The following is an 18,596-nucleotide window of genomic DNA, read 5'->3' as shown; positions in this document are numbered from 1 at the left end:
GATCTGCAAAAATATTCCAAGAGACTGGGGAGTTGGAAAATCACCCAAAGGATGGATGACATCAAAGTGTTTTTACGAATACTTTTCAAATGTGTTTATTCCTTTTATTCACGAAAGTAATATTGCGTTGCCGATTATAGTTTTTTTGGACGGACATTCCTCGCATTTAAGTTTGCCTTTAAGTCGATTGTGCATTGAGAATAAAATTATAGTTGTGTGTTTACATCCAAATACGACACACATCCTTCAGCCGTTGGATGTCAGTTTCTTTTTTCCGTTAAAAAGTAAGTGGAAAACTGAAGTAAAAATGTACAGATTTCACAACGGCAGAGATGTCAAAAAACATGACTTTCCACAACTCCTTCAAAAAATTATGGATGAAACTGATTTTACTAAATCTCTACAAAATGGGTTTAAAACATGTGGACTTTTTCCGTTTTCTGCTAATAACGTAGATTATTCTAAAATCACATTAAAGAAAGAACCCATAGTAGTCTCTAGCAAAACGAAAACTTGTCTGACACATTTAAAATATTTGGAGTCTAAAATTCATCCCGACGTTTTAAAACAATTCAAACAGTCCAAATACGATGCTTTTGATGAATCATTGTACAATATATGGGTACAGTTTAAAAACGAAGAAGATTTATTACAAGACCCTATTGAGAGTGTCAGCAAATTGTCGGCTGAGGAAATTCCTAACCATTATATGGTAGACAATTCCATTGTAATTGAAGTGGAAGATAATAATGTACTAACATCAACTCCAACAGTCTCTAATATTGTAGAATTTGACTTTCCAGAGTATAATAATCCTTCCTTTAAAGAAAGCAGTTTCATAGACAATGCTACAGAAATGTTAATAGATAAAGAGTTAGCAAAAAATTCTGATGTGGTTATGGACAATGAATCGATGGATCTATTGGAAAATAGCAGTGTTATTAATAAATTGACGGACTCGCCTATACCTTCAAATGTTGACTTAATGACTTCATCTGTTGGTACTACCATTGTCTATACTCCGAAAAGAAGGCTTGTAGACCTATTAAGTAATATTCTAATTTATCCCAGTGACGAAAACATTTCCAAGAAAACCAGAAAGCGTGAAATCTTACCTTCTGTGCTAACATGTAATACATGGTTGGAACTTGCGGTGGCTAAAGAAAAAGAAAAAGAACTTGAAATGGAAAAAAAGAAAAAAAGAAGCAAGACAAAGAGGCGAAAAGAGCCTGTAAAGAAGAGAATCTAAAAAAAACTTCTAGGAAAAATGGAATTAAGATAAAATCTAAAGAGACTAAAAAAAACCGAACTAATAAACAAAACAGTTTCCGTGAGTAATGTAAAGGCCCCTGAAGATGTAAAACAAGTAATTGGAAACGGGTTAGAAAAGACCAATCTCACACAAGAATCAGGGGAGGAACCTGTCTGTGAGGAGGCCAAAAATATACAGAATGTAGTTGAAGAGAACCCTCTTGACATATGTACTGCGGACAAAGTATATACATACGTAATTGTACAGTACGAAAGTAAGCTTTTCCCAGGAATAATTACTGACGAAAAAAATGGCAAGGTTTTAATCAGCACAATGGAAAACTATGGGAATGATTGGAAGTGGCCACAAAAAAAGGATGAAATTTGGTATGAAAAGGATGAGGTAATGGAAGAAATTCAACCACCTTTAAAAAAAATTCAAGGGGTTACTTTTTTGTTGAAGAGATCAATAAATATTATAAATTTTAGTAATTCGTGTTGATTAAAACTGTTGTAATAACAATTTTTTTTATTAAAACTACTATCCTTTTCATGTAATTTTATTAACATTTCTAGTAATTAAATATAATTTTTCTACCTTTAGTAAAAAAATGTGTTAGGTAACTAAAAATACTAGAAACTATCATCCTTATCTATGTAGAATTAAACAAATGGCCACAAATGGTTTCTGAATAAACCACATTAGGAGCAAAGTGGTCACAAATGGTACAAAGTTAGTTTTTATATGCTTTCTGAATTAAAAATACCTAACAAAATGTCCTTATAATTTAACTTCAAACGTAAGTGGCTATTAAATCAAACAAAGTTAACGTCATACGTTTGCTCAATTACAAGTCCGCAGCTCTAATTTTTGATTTTTAATGATTTATTAAGGCCAAGAAATTCCTTAAGATGGCCAAAAATGGTGCTGCTACCCTAACTGTATTTTCTACTGACGTTTATAATGTCTAATTTAAAATTATATTTACAATTGGTGTAGAATGTAAACATACAACCCCGTGACGTCACGACGCGTTTTGGGGTGGCTGGTATAAGTTGAATTTTTAGTCGTCTTTAGGGGCCAAACGAAAGACAAACTTTTTTATAACTTTTTTATTTTTGATACAAGTTCTAAATTATGTTCTGTTGTGATTTATACCATTTTTTTCGAATTTAAAATTTTATGCAAGTTCCCTATTAAGTATGTGGGAGGGGTAAATAACAATGTGTGGTCATAGGAATTTGTCATTCTGTTAAATCTGTTTCAGACCAGTGTTGTATATCGACTTAAGCTAGTTCATCATCAATCAGCCCTGATTTGTCCATTGTTGAACATAGGCCTCCTCCAGATGTTTCCCTTCTTCTCTTAGGGCCGCGTTAGGGGTCTTCCTTGGCTTACATTGCATTGCATTACATGCATTGGTTAAAGAATATAACAGAATAATGGACAGTCGCCAGCTTCTAGTCCACAACGACATCCCAGATATTCTTGGAAACCGTCTCCGAACCAGGTTACCCCCTCTAAAATCTGCTCAAGCGCTGCAGCAATCCAACTTTGACTTAAATACCCGATAGAGAGAAGATTGGGAAATTAAGACTGATCCGCATTACCATAGTCTACTGGACATCATAGAAAAACCAGGCGAATTTGAACGTCCCCGTAACATTTGGGCAGCCCTTATTCGAATTAGAACAAACTGTGGAAGATGCGCCGACTCCCTCTACAGATGGGGTAAACTTCCCTCGCCTTCTTGAGACAGACGATCAGACACATAGTTCAGGACTGCCCACACAGAGCATACACAGGCGACCCTATAGACTTTGTAATGGCAACCGATGGGTCAATCGAATATATAAAAAAACTGGACATATGTTTGTGATGCATTGTATAATGCATAAATCTAAATAATTATCTATTCTGTGGTGTAGGCCATACGCTATATAAAATAAATAAAAAACGAGTATAAGTAAAAAAACCGATACGACGCCGAACCCAAAAAATAATAAATTAAAGACAGAAAGAAACACAACAGATGATTAAGCACAGAAGCTGCATGGATCGAAATTCACTATTTATTCATTTCTAAAGAATTACGAAGAGAACGCACTGGCAAATGTTGTATATACTTCGTCTAATTTACTAACCGTTGCACGTCATCCGCGTCATAGCCTGTGATGTTGCATGATACCAACACGAAATATTTAGGCGGTAGGTGTGTTCTTTTGTAGAATCACTTTGCCGAGTACACTGGAATTACAGCCACTAGACATATTTTATTATATACGCGTAGAAATAATATTTGAAGATTTATATTTATGTTAACCTAAAGAAATACACAATAATATGTTTCATTGAATTTGTATGAATGGATTATAAAGCGTTTTTATGAAGCAGATTTGTTCGGAACACCCTGTAACTGTAATCGAACGAAGGTGACATTTTAGAATAAATTGGTAACATTTATTTGACAGTTGCGGTAATGACACTTCATATTTGTTTATATTCTTTACTATAAGTATCTGTTTTATTATATTTACTGTTTTCATTATTTACTTTACTATAAAAAGATCCTCTAGTATAAAAATATAAATTTCACCTAATTTTATCACGACTTGGAATAATCGAGGTATCTGACAACTTTTTTAGTTGTTATTGTAGACAAATACAAAGAAACCTACCGGCTTCATGCCAAGAGTTCGGAGCCGTTTTTTAATTATTAACAATGCAGTGCAAAAACGCTTGCACTGCAAATCTTAAAAGATTGTAACTTAATTCTGGTTCTCTATTTCTTAAGTTTTTACTTATTTACATTGAATATTAATTTGTTTTGTTGTATAATCCACGTTTACAATAATTATGTGATCTATTTGATTTAAAATGGCTTCAGGATTTTTTTATACTTTATCAACTATGTCAACTTAGATCTCTGGCGTAGATAATGACGTGCAACGGTAAGTAAATTAGATGGACTGTACTTACATGGTATTCATCTCTAGGCTCAGTAAAAAAATCTCTTTGATTGATGATCAGTACTACACCTGGTCGGTTTAGATCAATTTCATATCTGTCGAGAGAACTTTTATCACTAGTTGCTTTTTCGCTTGTTTCTGCTTCTTTAGTATCTGGAACGAAAATATTCTGGTAATCCATGATGCCAATTTCCAGAGGTGATGTAGAGCGACGTAGAATATCTTCCAAAGCAATCTTTTGTAAGGGATCATCTCCATCGATACGTTGTCTAGATGATTGTGGTTGTTGATTGTCTACACTAGTAACAGATGATGGCTTTCGGACACGTGTAACTGCTTCATCCTCGTATCTTGGTAATTCAGAGTTTAGGGTACTCTCGTAACTACTAGCAGTTATTGCTGGGGAAATACTCCTCTGTAGCTGACCGCTTTGTATTGGCAGAACAGGGGTTTTCTAAAAATTAAATACAGAATAACGCATTAATAGAACATAGAACGCAATATTAAAGAGTCGCAGACTAGTCTAGCTCAGATTCATTCTTTGATGAGAATCTCAATAAGTCTCGGTCGCGCTTTGTCAAGCCCTCGACTCTATAATCTACAGGGTGTTTGGTAAAGAGTGGGCCATAGCTTAACCTCAGATTCCTGAGCTTAAAATAGGTCGATTTAAGCTAACTTACCTTAGTAAAAAAGTTGATAATAACCAAAATACAGGGTGCCATTTTATTTATTTTTGAATATTTCCTGACAGGCATGGGACAACAATACGAAATTTGGTAAGTGGTGCTGGTATTGTACAATCTACTAAATTATGTTAAACAAACGTTTCTGGCTACTACCAGAGGCGTACGACGGGGGAACGTGAATGGTTGTCCATTCCCAAATTCTACGCCACTTGCGGAATTGCTATTTTAGTGCAATTTTTTGATTCTCCAATAGTTTCTATGTAAAAAACATAATACTTTTCATTCGTAACGATTAAGTCATTAGTTTTTGAGATATTTGAAGCTAAAAACGAAGGAGCATAATACATTAATCAAAATAAGTGTGCTTTTTCATTTTTAACTTCAAATATCTCGAAAACTAATGACTTTATCGTTACGAATGAAGAGTATATTATTTGCATAGAAAGTATTGGAGAATCTAAAAATTATGCTATAATAGCAGTTTCATCAGTGACGTAGAATTTGGGAAGGGTCAACCATCCACTTTCCCCTGTCGTACGCCTCTGTTAGTAGCCAGAAACGATTATTTAACATAATTTGGTAGGGTGTACAGTGCCTACACTTTCTGTCAAGTATCAAATGGATATGTCAAATTATTTTAAAGTATTATTTTTTTAAATAATTTATTCTTTATTTAAAACTTTAAGAACTATGTGTGCCCGGTACTATAAAACTATTTGACATATCCTTATGATACTTGGCAGAAAGTGTAGGTACTGTACACCCTACAAAATTATGTTAAATAATCGTTTGTGGTTAATACCAGAGGCGTACGACAGGGGAAAGTGAATGGTTGACCCTTCCCAAATTCTACGCCACTGATGAAACTGCTATTTTAGCATAATTTTTAGATTCTCCAATACTTCCTATGCAAATAATATACTCTTCATTCGTAACGATAAAGTCATTATTTTTCGAGACATTTGAAGTTAAAAATGAAAAGGCACACTTATTTTGATTAATGTATTATGCTCCTTCTATTCAAATATCTCGAAAACTAATGACTTTATCATTACTAATGACTTTATCGTTACGAATGAAGAGTATGTTATTTACATAGAACGTATTGGAGAATAAAAAAATAATGTGTGTGTACTTTGTACGCACGTAAGAAGATATTCTTCTATTATATAATAGGTAATTTAAACGAAGTAAATATACTTAAAAGGTTATTTGTACTTATTTTATTTAAAAATCAAACTAACTTTCTTATCTACCACTTTCAAAAAAGAAGAATATCTTCAAAAATTATATAATAATATACTTACAATCATAAAATCTATAAAAAAAATAATAATTTGCTTGGGGCTTGAACCCACTTCACGTCTACCGCGCCGTACGAAAGTTGACACCATTTCAAACTGCACCAAACTCTCGTATACGTCATGTGGGAATATACACAAACTAAACGTTTACACCATAAATTTATATGAATTTAATAAAATTATTAGTTTGATTTTTGTCGAAATAAAATACAACAAAATATAGAGTAAGAAAACGATATATGAGATCATGATCATGATCAGAATCAGATTATGTAAATTAAAGCATTGCCTACTAATAGGTAACTACATTATTTTGTTTACATTTTCCAAATAGATAGGTATTGAAACTATTAGGTATTTCCAACTGAAACATTTAGAATTACGTACCTGCGGCTTTTCAAAACTATTTAAAAAGTCACTATAATTATAAATTTGATTTTATTTCTGTCCTCACAACAATAAAAACTAATATTATACAATATTTTTGTTTACCGATAACCTCCATATTGAACAATTATTGACAGATCATTTCAAAATTTCAACACCCAATCAGAGCCCGTATAACAACTAATACCATACTGTCGGTGTGCGCATGCGCGCGGGTCAATCAAATTTTACCCTCAATCGATTCGCCGCTAAAGAAGAATATCTTCAAAAATTGCACTAAAATAGAAATTCCGCCAGTGGCGTAGAATTTGGGAAGGGTCAACCATTCACGTTCCCCCGTCGTACGCCTCTAGTAGTAGCCAGAAACGTTTGTTTAACATAATTTAGTAGATTGTACAATACCAGCACCACTTAACAAATTTCGTGTTGTTGTCCCATGCCTGTCAGGAAATATAAGAATAAATAAAATAAAAGTTTAACTTTGACACCCTGTATTTCAGTTATTATCAACTTTCGTACTAAGGTAAGTTAGCTTAAATCGGCCTATTTTACGCTCAGGAATCAAAGGTTAAGCTATGGCCCATTGTTTACCAAACACCCTGTATAGTACCCGCACACACAAGAACGCGGACACGTCGCGGACCAAACAACTTTGATTTTTCGTGTATTCTAGACCAGGGGTCGGCAACATGCGGCCCGCGGGCCGCATGCGGCCCTTTGAAACTTTTTGCGCGGCCCGTCAATGCACTAATGTAATTTTAGGAAAAATCAACAGTTGCAGACAACAGTTGCATGGAAACGAAATTCACTAAAATATAAGGAACTTAATAAGGCAATAAAAAAAAGGATAAGACAAGACATCAGGGACTAAAATACCGAACAAATCGAAAATATTATAGGGAAAATCAAGAGTATGAAAGTGTTAAAAACGCCAAATAGGAAAGACCGACAACAAATACACCTGATAACAGATATAAATGGAATCACTATAAATGACAAAAATAATTTAATAAATATTATTGAATATTACTATTTATACAGAATTATAGTCGTTCAACATAGAAAATATATATACAGAATGTATATATTTATACAGAATTATACTCGTTCAACATAGAAAAACCAGAAAACCGCGGTATGGAAATATTAAATTTAAAATCTGAACTACCAAAATTACTAACGAGGACGTTTTAAATGCCTTAAAATAGATGAAAGATGAATATAGATTAATATCAACACAGAGGTCCATCGAACAAGCTATGTTAGGACTAAGCTGAAAGGACATAAACGAAAATAAGGACGTGTGAAGCAGGACGAAGGTGGAAGATGCAATTGGAAAAATTGCGCAAATAAAATTGAACTGGCCATGACAAAGCAATGAAATGTGGACGCGAAACATTGTACATTGGGGACCACACGAGCCCGGTCATACTAAAGCCAAACCACAAAAACGATGGCTAGACGACGTCAAAGCAAAAATGGGTAGATACTGGCACTAAATAGCACAAAACAGAGAGAAGTGAAGAACTCATGGAGAGACCTTTGTCCAGGGATGGATGCAAACAGACTGAAGAAGAAGACTATTTAAGCTACATTTGAATATGCAGCCCGCATAAAAATGTTTATTTTGAACATGGCCCGCCATCCGAAAAAGGTTGTCGACCCCTGTTCTAGACAATAAACGAAAGTGCTCGGCTGATTATTAAAACAAAGGTACCTCTCACGTTACTTAATTTGTGATATTTAGTTGTATAATTAAACGACCCTATTAACCCTTTCAACTCCTCTTTCATATTTCCAAGCAGCAACGTGACGCCAGTATATAAAATTTTCTATAAGATCTACTCCCCGACCGAAATAGGTGAACATACTTTCTGTTTCTTTTATAGTCGAATTCTTAACAAATCTGTTAGGAATTTTATGTTTAGTGGGTACTTGTTTTTCAATTATAATAATTGAAGAACAAGTGCTCACTATACATAAAATTTTTAAGAGATTTGTTGAAAAATTTGACTATGAAGGAGGCAAAAAAGTATTTCTTTATTGAATTTTTCTTGTGGTTATTGAAAAACTGTGAACTTCTAAGTAGACTACGATGAGTCCGCGACTGCCAAGAGCGAATACTTTGACCATCCATAAGAAAGCTATAACACTGGGTAGGTACAACAGGGCATATTTTTCGGGTGAATGTATCTAAGATTCAAAGAGAGATAGGAAAACCGTAAATACACCAAATCAGTAGCGTTTGAGTTTATCTTTCAAATGGTGCCTAAGTGGTCAGGATCGGACGTATAGTCGAAAAACCGAAAAATTTAACTTTGAAAATTTTGGTTTTTGGTAGGATGGTATAACTTAAGAAATATACAGGTATAACATAAATATTATATATCCTATGTTATAGGTATAACATACCGGTAAGTATGATCAAATCCATTTCCGATGAGAAAAACCGTTTTTTAGGCTCACTAAATCCTACAATACCTTCAGATAGCATATTTGACCTTGGATGCATCAGACACTACTTGTAATCTTGTAAATACCTGTCAAACACATATTTAGTGATCAAAATCGGTTAAACCGTTTAGAATTATCGAGCTCCAATGTATAATCCATTTAATCATTATCACCGAAATGATCTATCTATAAGGTTATAGTGTTTACGAACGCAAAACTTGATCCGGCAATCAGAGTTCATTTTCCAGCTATCCCAATATTTTTTCAATCTATTCCGAATAGAAAAAATCTATTCGATGGACACAAAGAATAACATTGAAAAAATAAACGCTTAACGTGTAATCGAGAAACATTGCATTCAATTTAATTTATAAAAAACTTTGAAAAACTCCTGATACGAGAATAAAAAACCGCTAAACGCCGTAAAAATGAGTGGCGCGTACATTATTCCAGCTACAAAATATCTTATATGAATATTACGTGGCGCGAAAATGTATTTTCATTTTGATGGAAAATAAAATTATAGTTTTATGCATTTGAAAGATTTTTCCATAGTATTTACTATATTTGAAGTAAAACGCGTCACAAAAGAGTACCTTTGATAAAGTTTGCAGTTTGAGACTCTTTTGCGCCACGTAATATTCATATCAGCTCTTTTGAAGTTGGAAATTATTGTTTCCGCCACTCATTTACCTCATACCTAAAAAAATTTGGGTAAGTCCATCTAAATAAAGAATGTCGTTTTCTCCCCCTGGTGACTGCACTAGTATTAAAATAGATGAATAAATTATTTTAAAAATATTTTACCTCAGCTAGAGCACTGCAGAGCATATCATACAGGCGATATTGTTCCATCTTTTTTAAAATCGATTTGATTTCTTCAAAATTAAGCTGTCTGTTGCTCTCCCAATTCAAAAAATAAAGTTCAAGATTGTCGTCTACGTCGAATTCATTAAATTGTACTTGTCTATTCATGAAGTTTTGTCTCATATACTTCAGAAATGTTTTCGTTGCTTCGGAATCAAAATTATCACAAATTAGATACACTGCTTTCTTCAGTTTATTTATTTGCAATGATTGGATGTTATTTGGTAAATAATGATCCTTAACCAGTTGTTTACTGTATCCTAAAACAATTTTAACATGTATTTAGTGAGATAAAATAAATATACAGGGTGTTTCATTGTGAAAGTACATACGTTAAATGTAGAAAGAGGACACAAGGCGGTCTCAAAAATACCATACTTAATGGGTCTTACTTCATTAATAACAAAGACACTGGGTGTTTTATCTATTTTGAAATTTTCTTATTCGGTTAATAACTTTTTTACCACACTGTATATTTATTTTATATTTGGCAAACAAATATTCTTTACGGTGTACATTCAATTAAATTATTTACAAAATTAAGGTCCGAGTTAAAAAATATTGGAAAAATATTCCGACCCAAAAACAACACTCCGTACATTAAATTTTTTAAAAATAGATCTTGCATTCGAAAAGAGGATGACAAACTAAATTTAGTGGTATACATACTTTGAATTTTCGGCAAAATGATTTTTCTGGTAAAATTTTGAATTTGAATTCTGAAATTATGTGAATTGCGAGAGCTCTAGGTAGAAAAAAATTGAAATACAACTTACAACTTCTTAACCACACTGTATATTTATTTTGTATTTAACACTCGAATATTCTTTAAGGGGCTATCCTAGTGTAAAAGTACGAAATTCATATACTTTTTTGGGAATTTCTAAAATAAAAGTACAGTACCAATTGTTTTGAAAATTTGCATGAGCATTTATTATAAAAAGAAGTATGTACATGCAAAACAATTTTCATAAAAGCATTGAAAATTAAACGACTTATGCGCCATCTACTGGCACCGTGAAAATAAAAACATAGCTCCATGCTGCAGTGATTGGGACTAATAGAGATCCTGAAACATAAAATTTTCAAGATATTATTGAAATATAAGTTATTTTCTATACCATCAACTAGTGGTTTTTTGATCGGATAAAAAATGCCAATTTGGCGGTTTTTGAAACTGAAAATATTTTAGCTAATTTAAAAGAAAATTAAACACTTAGTCATTTTTCCAAATTTTAATCTTTTTCAAAAATCCTAGTTGATGGTATAGGCAATAACTCATATTTCGATAATTATCACTTCAAGTGATTAAGTGATTATAATCACTTCAAAATTTTATGTTTAAGTATCTTTATTATTCCCAACACTGCAGCAGAGGGGCCATGTTTTTATTTTCACGGTGCCAGTAAATGGAGCTTAAATCGTTTCATATTCAATATTTTTTTATGAATATTTTTTTACATGTACTTCTTTTTATAATAAATGCTCCTGCAAATTTTTAAAACAATAATTGGTACAATCCTTTTTATTTTAGAAATTCCCAAAAAAAGTATATGAATTCAGTACTTTTACACTAGGATAGCCCCTTATGGTGTCCAATCAATTAATTTATTTACTATTATAAAAATGTCTGTCCGGATTAAAAACATTGTAAAAATGTTCTGACCCAAAAAAACACCCTGTACATTATTTTTTTAATTGATTTTGCACTTGAAAAGAGTATGAAGAACAAAATTTAGTGGCATATTGAATTTTCGGCAAAATGATTTTTCTGGTAAAATTCTGAATTTGAATTCTGAAATTAGGGGATATGCGCGAGCACTAAGTAGAAAATTAAAATGTGACACCCGTGTTGAGCTGCCCCCCCCCCCCCCACTTGCAAAAATTAAAAAACAAATAGCCCTGATTTATGAGCTATTTATGAGCTTTCATATTCCGCAAACTAAAAATTTTGAGCTCGTTCCACTGAGCAGGAATTTAATACTTTAGTGGGGGGGCTGAGTCAGCCCCCCCCCCCACTACTTAAAAATAGGAATATTGAATCGGTTTTTTCGGCAGAATTACGAGCTATTTATGAGCTCTTGAAATTATATAGTTTCGATTTTTGAGCTCATCCCCTTCACCCCCAAACAACCATTAGTTGATTTAACTTAAGAGAAAAATGCTGAGAAAACTTAAAATATATCGTATTGCGGATATAATTCCTATAGCTTATATACTCTAAGAATAAACTATTAAATCACGTGCATTTCGATTATTGAGCTACAACCCCTTCGCAATAAAACCACCCTATCTTCCCGGCTTAAGAGAAAGTTGTACTTAAAATGCATTAAACTAATTATTTGGCGACTACATATCATTGAATAATTTATAAGCTTCCAAATTACGCGCATTTACATCAGTAAATTACAATTTATTTTGTATAGTGCAGTCACTGAAGGTAAAAATCAACGATTACTTTCAATTTCGGTGAACCTTCATCGATTTTCACGAAAATTGGTCAGTGGTTAGAGGATACGTCAAGAAACAAAGGTGACATGGTACCACCTTGCGCCTTTACCCTGAGGGTGGATACCGCCCCTTCTCGGGGGTGAAAATTATTTTATTAAAAATAACTACACAAATCAATAAAAGAACAAATTAAAAGCAAAATTTATTATATAAAGTTAATAAAATATGTCAATACTTTTTAAGTTATTAAAGATCAAAGATTTTAATTATTCGTGAAAAAAATGCATGTTATGAAGCGGTTTTTCGTAAATCACTGAAAAACTGTAAGTTTTTACAAAAAAGTTAATAGTAGTTTAATTCGTATAGCTTATATTCTAAGAACAAACTCTTAAATCACGCCCCTTTCGATTATTGAGCTACAACCCCTTCGCAAGAAAACCATCCCATATTCCCGGCTTAAGAAAGGGTTGTACTTAAAATAATTTAAATTAATTATTTGGCGACTAGATATCGTTTAATAATTTATGAGCTCGCAAAATATACGCATCTCAATTATTGAATTGCCATTTTTTTTCTATAGTGCAGTCACTGAAGGTAAAAATCAACTATGACCTTCGATTTCGGTAAATCTCCATTCATTTTCACGAAAATTGGTGAGCGGATTTTGATGCTATCAACTTTTTCTGGAGCTAATTTTTGATAGGTATTTCTAAGTATTTTGACAAGTATTTAGTACCTAAGTGTTATAAAATGAATCTCTTTCCCGTTATTTAAGCTTGAATCCATAGATTTGAACAGTCGCAGAAAAAAATATACCTACATTTAATTACCAATAACTTACATTAAATTAACATTAAAGGGTTTTTCAAGTAATCAATTTATTATATTTTTTATTAGCTTCACTTTTAGTGATGATCACTTTTTTGTAAAAACTTACAGTTTTTGAGTTATTTATGAAAAATCGCTTTAAAGCATGCATTTTCTTTCAGAAAAATTAAAATATTTGATCTTTAATAACTCAAAAAGTATTGATTTATTTTAATCACATTATATAACAAATTTTGCTTACAATTTGTCCCTCTCTCGATTTGTGGGGTTATTTTTAATAAAGTAATTTTCATCCCCGAGAAAGGGTGACATATACCCCAGGTTAAAACCCCAAGTTGTTATTGTTATTTCGTGAAAATGAATGGAGATTTAACGAAATCGAAGGTCATAGTTGATTTTTACCTTCATTGACTGCACTATAGAAAGAAAATGGCAATTCAATAATTGAGATGCGTATATTTTGCCAGCTCATAAATTATTAGACGATATGTAGTCGCCAAATAATTAATTTAAATTATTTTAAGTACAACTCTCTCTTAAGCCGGGAATATGGGATGGTTTTCTTGCGAAGGGGTTGTAGCTCTATAATCGAAAGGCGCGTGATTTAAGAGTTTATTCTTAGAATATAAGCTATACGAATTAAACTACTATTAACTTTTTTGTAAAAACTTACAGTTTTTCAGTGATTTACGAAAAACCGCTTCATAACATGCATTTTTTTCACGAATAATTAAAATCTTTGATCTTTAATAACTTAAAAAGTATTGACTTATTTTATTAACTTTATATAATAAATTTTGCTTTTATATTGTTCTTTTATTGATTTGTGTAGTTATTTTTAATAAAATAATTTTCACCCCCGAGAAGGGGCGGTATCCACCCTCAGGGTAAAGGCGCAAGGTGGTACCATGTCACCTTTGTTTCTTGACGTATCCTCTAACCACTGACCAATTTTCGTGAAAATCGATGAAGGTTCACCGAAATTGAAGGTAATCGTTGATTTTTACCTTCAGTGACTGCACTATACAAAATAAATTGTAATTTACTGATGTAAATGCGCGTAATTTGGAAGCTTATAAATTATTCAATGATATGTAGTCGCCAAATAATTAGTTTAATGCATTTTAAGTACAACTTTCTCTTAAGCCGGGAAGATAGGGTGGTTTTATTGCGAAGGGGTTGTAGCTCAATAATCGAAATGCACGTGATTTAATAGTTTATTCTTAGAGTATATAAGCTATAGGAATTATATCCGCAATACGATATATTTTAAGTTTCTCAGCATTTTTCTCTTAAGTTAAATCAACTAAGGGTTGTTTGGGGGTGAAGGGGATGAGCTCAAAAATCGAAACTATATAATTTCAAGAGCTCATAAATAGCTCGTAATTCTGCCGCAAAAACCGATTCAATATTCCTATTTTTAAGTAGTGGGGGGGCTGACTCAGCCCCTCCCACTAATGTATCAAATTTCTGCTCAGTGGAACGAGCTCAAAATTTTTAGTTTGCGGAATATGAGAGCTCATAAATAGCTCATAAATCAGGGCTATTTGTTTTTTGGTTTTTGCAAGTAAGGGGGGGGGCAGCTCAACACGGGTAAATGTGACTTAATTTTAATTAATACCATTATTTAATCTAAATTGGTAAAATGTTAACATTTCAGTGTTTTTTTATTATTTGTGACAAATAGTTTACATCGAATATTCATCTTTAAATAATAAATAAATAATAAAGTGTCAATAAAAAATATATCACTTAAATCAAGAAAGTATCTAAAAATTAAAACAAAACAGTAGGATAATAACTGTTCAAAACTAAAGTACTTATTCAAAATTAACAGTATCATTTTTTGTCACTTTCCAGGTTTCACATCCATAGAGTAGAACAGACATGACATTTGACTGGAATATTCGGATTTTTGTCCCTGTAGTACCTATATTCGCCGGACCTCCAAACAGGGTTGAGCAATGCTGAATGCTGAATGCTTGTTGAGATTTTCGTATCCTCATACCAATATCGTCTTCTGTACCTCCGTTTTATGTTATGACACTTCCAAGATACGTGAAGTTTTCCACATTTTCAATCTGCATGTTGTCGATAGTAAATAGCGTGTTGTTCCTTGCATTTATTCTGATATATTTGGTTATATTGATATTGATTTTCAAACCTATTTTACTGGCTTCAGTGGAAAGTGTTTCCAATTGGTCGGCTACATCTTGGAACCTTTGTCCTAACATGCAGATATCGTCGGCGTATTCTAGATCGCGTAGGCGTGTGGTTAACGTCCATTGTATCCCTTTTGTGTCGGAGTCTAGTTTGGAGAGAACATAGTCTAAAGCTATGTTAAAAAGAAACGGAGAAAGAACGCCTCCCTGTCTGACTCCAGTAAGTATGTCAAATTCGTCACTGTTGATCCCATTGTGTGTCACACTGTTCCCCTTAAAATTGTGTGTAAAACATTTTCTTTGATTTATATGAGTTTAAAGTCGATTACAAAATTCTTTTATGACGTAGAAATTGAATCAACAAAATAGTTTACCTATAATTTTACATTGTATCCTATAAATAATAAAAACGTGGTATTATAATTATTAGCTGTAAGTTTCATTGTACCTATTAACCGCGGAAACATCCTAATATTGTATATTATAACTTATATATCTTTAAAAATTAGCCCATTCATGCGAATTAACTAATATGATATAAAAATATTTTACTTATTCTGGTTATTCTCAAACTTACCTAATTCATTTAAAATTTTGTAATGTTTGATGATACACAGGGCCTCAATCAATTTATTCTGCCACATATGTCCCTTGTGTGAATGATATTCAGCCCATGGGAACAAAACATTTCGGTTGCCACCTTCCATTAATAAAATGAGAGTCTGAAGATGAACATCGATTTCCGTTCTGTCTTCAATCAATAAATATATCAGAGAAATCTGAAATAAACAATTTCCTATACATGATACACATAAGACCAAAGTTTGGTAAACAAAGAAAAATACTTGTTATTAAGGGAATGGGAAGGGAAGCAGAACTATTCATATGTTTCAAACTTAATTGTGATAAATCAATGTGTATACAAAAATATATATTCATGTTAGCAAAATAAATATGTATTTAGTTGGCATGACATGTACAAAATATTGTTATAGTTATTAAGGTACCAAGGGTATTATAAAGATAATAACGCTTGAGGTCAATGGTGTATATACCGAAGGCTTTTGGCCCGAGGGATATACGTTGACTGAAAGCGTTATTATCTATAATACCCGTGGTGTCTTCCACGTTTAATGCCAGACCAAATTATTCTTTATACGCTCTGAGCTTCGCTGGTGTCGCTCCTAGCGGACTAATAATTCAACTTTCACCGGTAATTTTTAAATTTATTATTTAATTGTTATCGCTTAATATTTACAACGCAAAAAAATAATTAAATTGTAATCGATTTTTTTAAGATTTTGCTAATCATTTTGACGTTCAATTGATAAAATATGAATTTCTTACTTCGGATACTTTCACAATTATCGTGTAGATGGCGCTAAGATTAAGAGATTAATTTATAATTACATATTACGGAACATTAAAAAAACTTAAATGCAGTATTTAAAACGTAAGTATACCTATTTAAGGTAAAAATATACCACAGCTTTGACCAACTAATATTTTTTATAATTAATGTTTTTAATTTTAATTTTAAATTAATCACTTTGACATTTAGGTATGTCAAATTTCCGGTAAAGGTTTACAGACTTGTCACTACTGGCGCTCGCGAATTTGTAAATATCCCCTTTAGGTACGTAAAGGGGATATTTACAAATTCGCGAGCGCCAGTAGTGACAAGTCTGTAAACCTTTACCGGAAATTTGACATAAATGTCAAAGTGATTAATTTAAAATTAAAATTAAAAACATTAATTATAAAAAATATTAGTTGGTCAAAGTTGTGGTATATATTTTTACCTTAAATATACTTACGTTTTAAATACTGAATTTAAGTTTTTTTAATGTTCTATTAATCTATTAATCTACTAATCTTAGCGCCATCTACACGATAATTGTGAAACTATCCCAAGTAAGAAATTCATATTTTGTCAATAGAACGTCAAAATGATTAGCAAAATCTTAAAAAAATCGATTACAATTTAACTACTTTTTTGCGTTGTAAATATTAAGCGATAACAATTCAATAATAAATTTAAAAATTACCGGTGAAAGTTGAATTAGTAGTCCGCTAGGAGCGACACCAGCGAAGCTCACAGCGTATATGCAAAAAATTTGAATGAATTTTGAATTAATTAGTCGTAACCTAATTGTGGTAACCATAGTTTTACTTAGGTTGTTATTTGTCAACTTGACAGTATTTAACTAGTTATTTAAATTTAATGCCCTAGAGCGTTATTTTTCAAAATAACGCCCTAGGGCATTATATCATACTTAACTGACTTCGAAATCATGTCATTATTTGTCAAATAATATACCAGTCGGACATTAAAATAATTTTTATATGTAAGTTAATTATTATTGTGAAAACTTTAGGTCTTCCTTTTATTTTAATTTTGGACGGTTATACTATTTCACTTATAACTAAAAAAATATATATTAATTTATAGTCTCTTATCTTTTCATAAAGGAACTAAATAATTGTCCACTATCCATAGTTAATTTAAAAACAAAACACTAAACTACTAAACAAATAAAAAATAAGAATAGTATATTGTACAACAAGTGAGAAAAAAGACATATTTCTCACGAGCGCAGAAGTTTGTTGGCACGAGTCGAGGCACGAGGCGAGGGCCGCAAATCAAGCGAGGGAGAAATATGTAATTTTCTCATGTGTTGTACACTGTAGGTACTTTTTCTATGGGTGCGGTTTTGTCAAGAGTTCAAACTTCAAAATTAAATAATTTAGGTGCTTTTTGGTATATTATATGCATCAATTGAAATAAACTACATACATGTATGTAGGTATTTAATATTCTTAAAATTTACATACCTTTTTTTTAATTCTAATTAACAGTTATTTTTGAACAGTTTTGAAGGGTAATTCCTGATAAGTTTTGCTTCAATACCTTTTCTTTGACAACTTCAATTGTGTTTGTATTGTGCCTGTTACCATGGAAACGGCGATCATATTTAGGATAACCGACGGAGAACTCGTGAGAAAAAATATTTCTCACTGCAATGGCCGACTTTTCTCACTTCCTAAGAAATTGTTCGTTTTGAATGTATGTAAGTAGTGAGAGAAGTTGCGCATTGTATAGCATCCATAGAAAAATATCTTTATTAATCAATATTAAAGTGTAAACACAACGTGATTAGACAAATTCTTTCCTCACTCTGACACTCGCAGTACTTATTACAGCATACACGCGGCTCAAGTTAGCGTATATGCAA

At 32.2% G+C, this 18,596-nt stretch overlaps 1 protein-coding gene across 2 annotated transcripts in view; it reads right to left on the bottom strand.

Moving 5' to 3' along the window:
- LOC114326387 (caspase-8) overlaps positions 1 to 18,596 on the bottom strand; it is a 94,174-nt gene that overhangs the window by 63,591 nt on the left and 11,987 nt on the right. For both annotated transcript variants that reach the window (XM_050642732.1, XM_028274747.2), the window contains exons 3-5: positions 15,938 to 16,139; positions 9,860 to 10,179; positions 4,232 to 4,675 (exon numbers count right to left, since the gene is read on the bottom strand). In XM_050642732.1, coding sequence (XP_050498689.1) covers positions 4,232 to 4,675; positions 9,860 to 10,179; positions 15,938 to 16,139 — 966 coding nt within the window. The remainder of the gene's footprint in view (positions 1 to 4,231; positions 4,676 to 9,859; positions 10,180 to 15,937; positions 16,140 to 18,596) is intronic.

Source organism: Diabrotica virgifera, chromosome 2, assembly GCF_917563875.1.
Source record: "Diabrotica virgifera virgifera chromosome 2, PGI_DIABVI_V3a".
NCBI lineage: Eukaryota > Metazoa > Arthropoda > Insecta > Coleoptera > Chrysomelidae > Diabrotica > Diabrotica virgifera.
The sequence above is the reverse complement of the archived record's forward strand: the minus strand, read 5'-3'. Positions and strand labels throughout refer to the sequence as shown.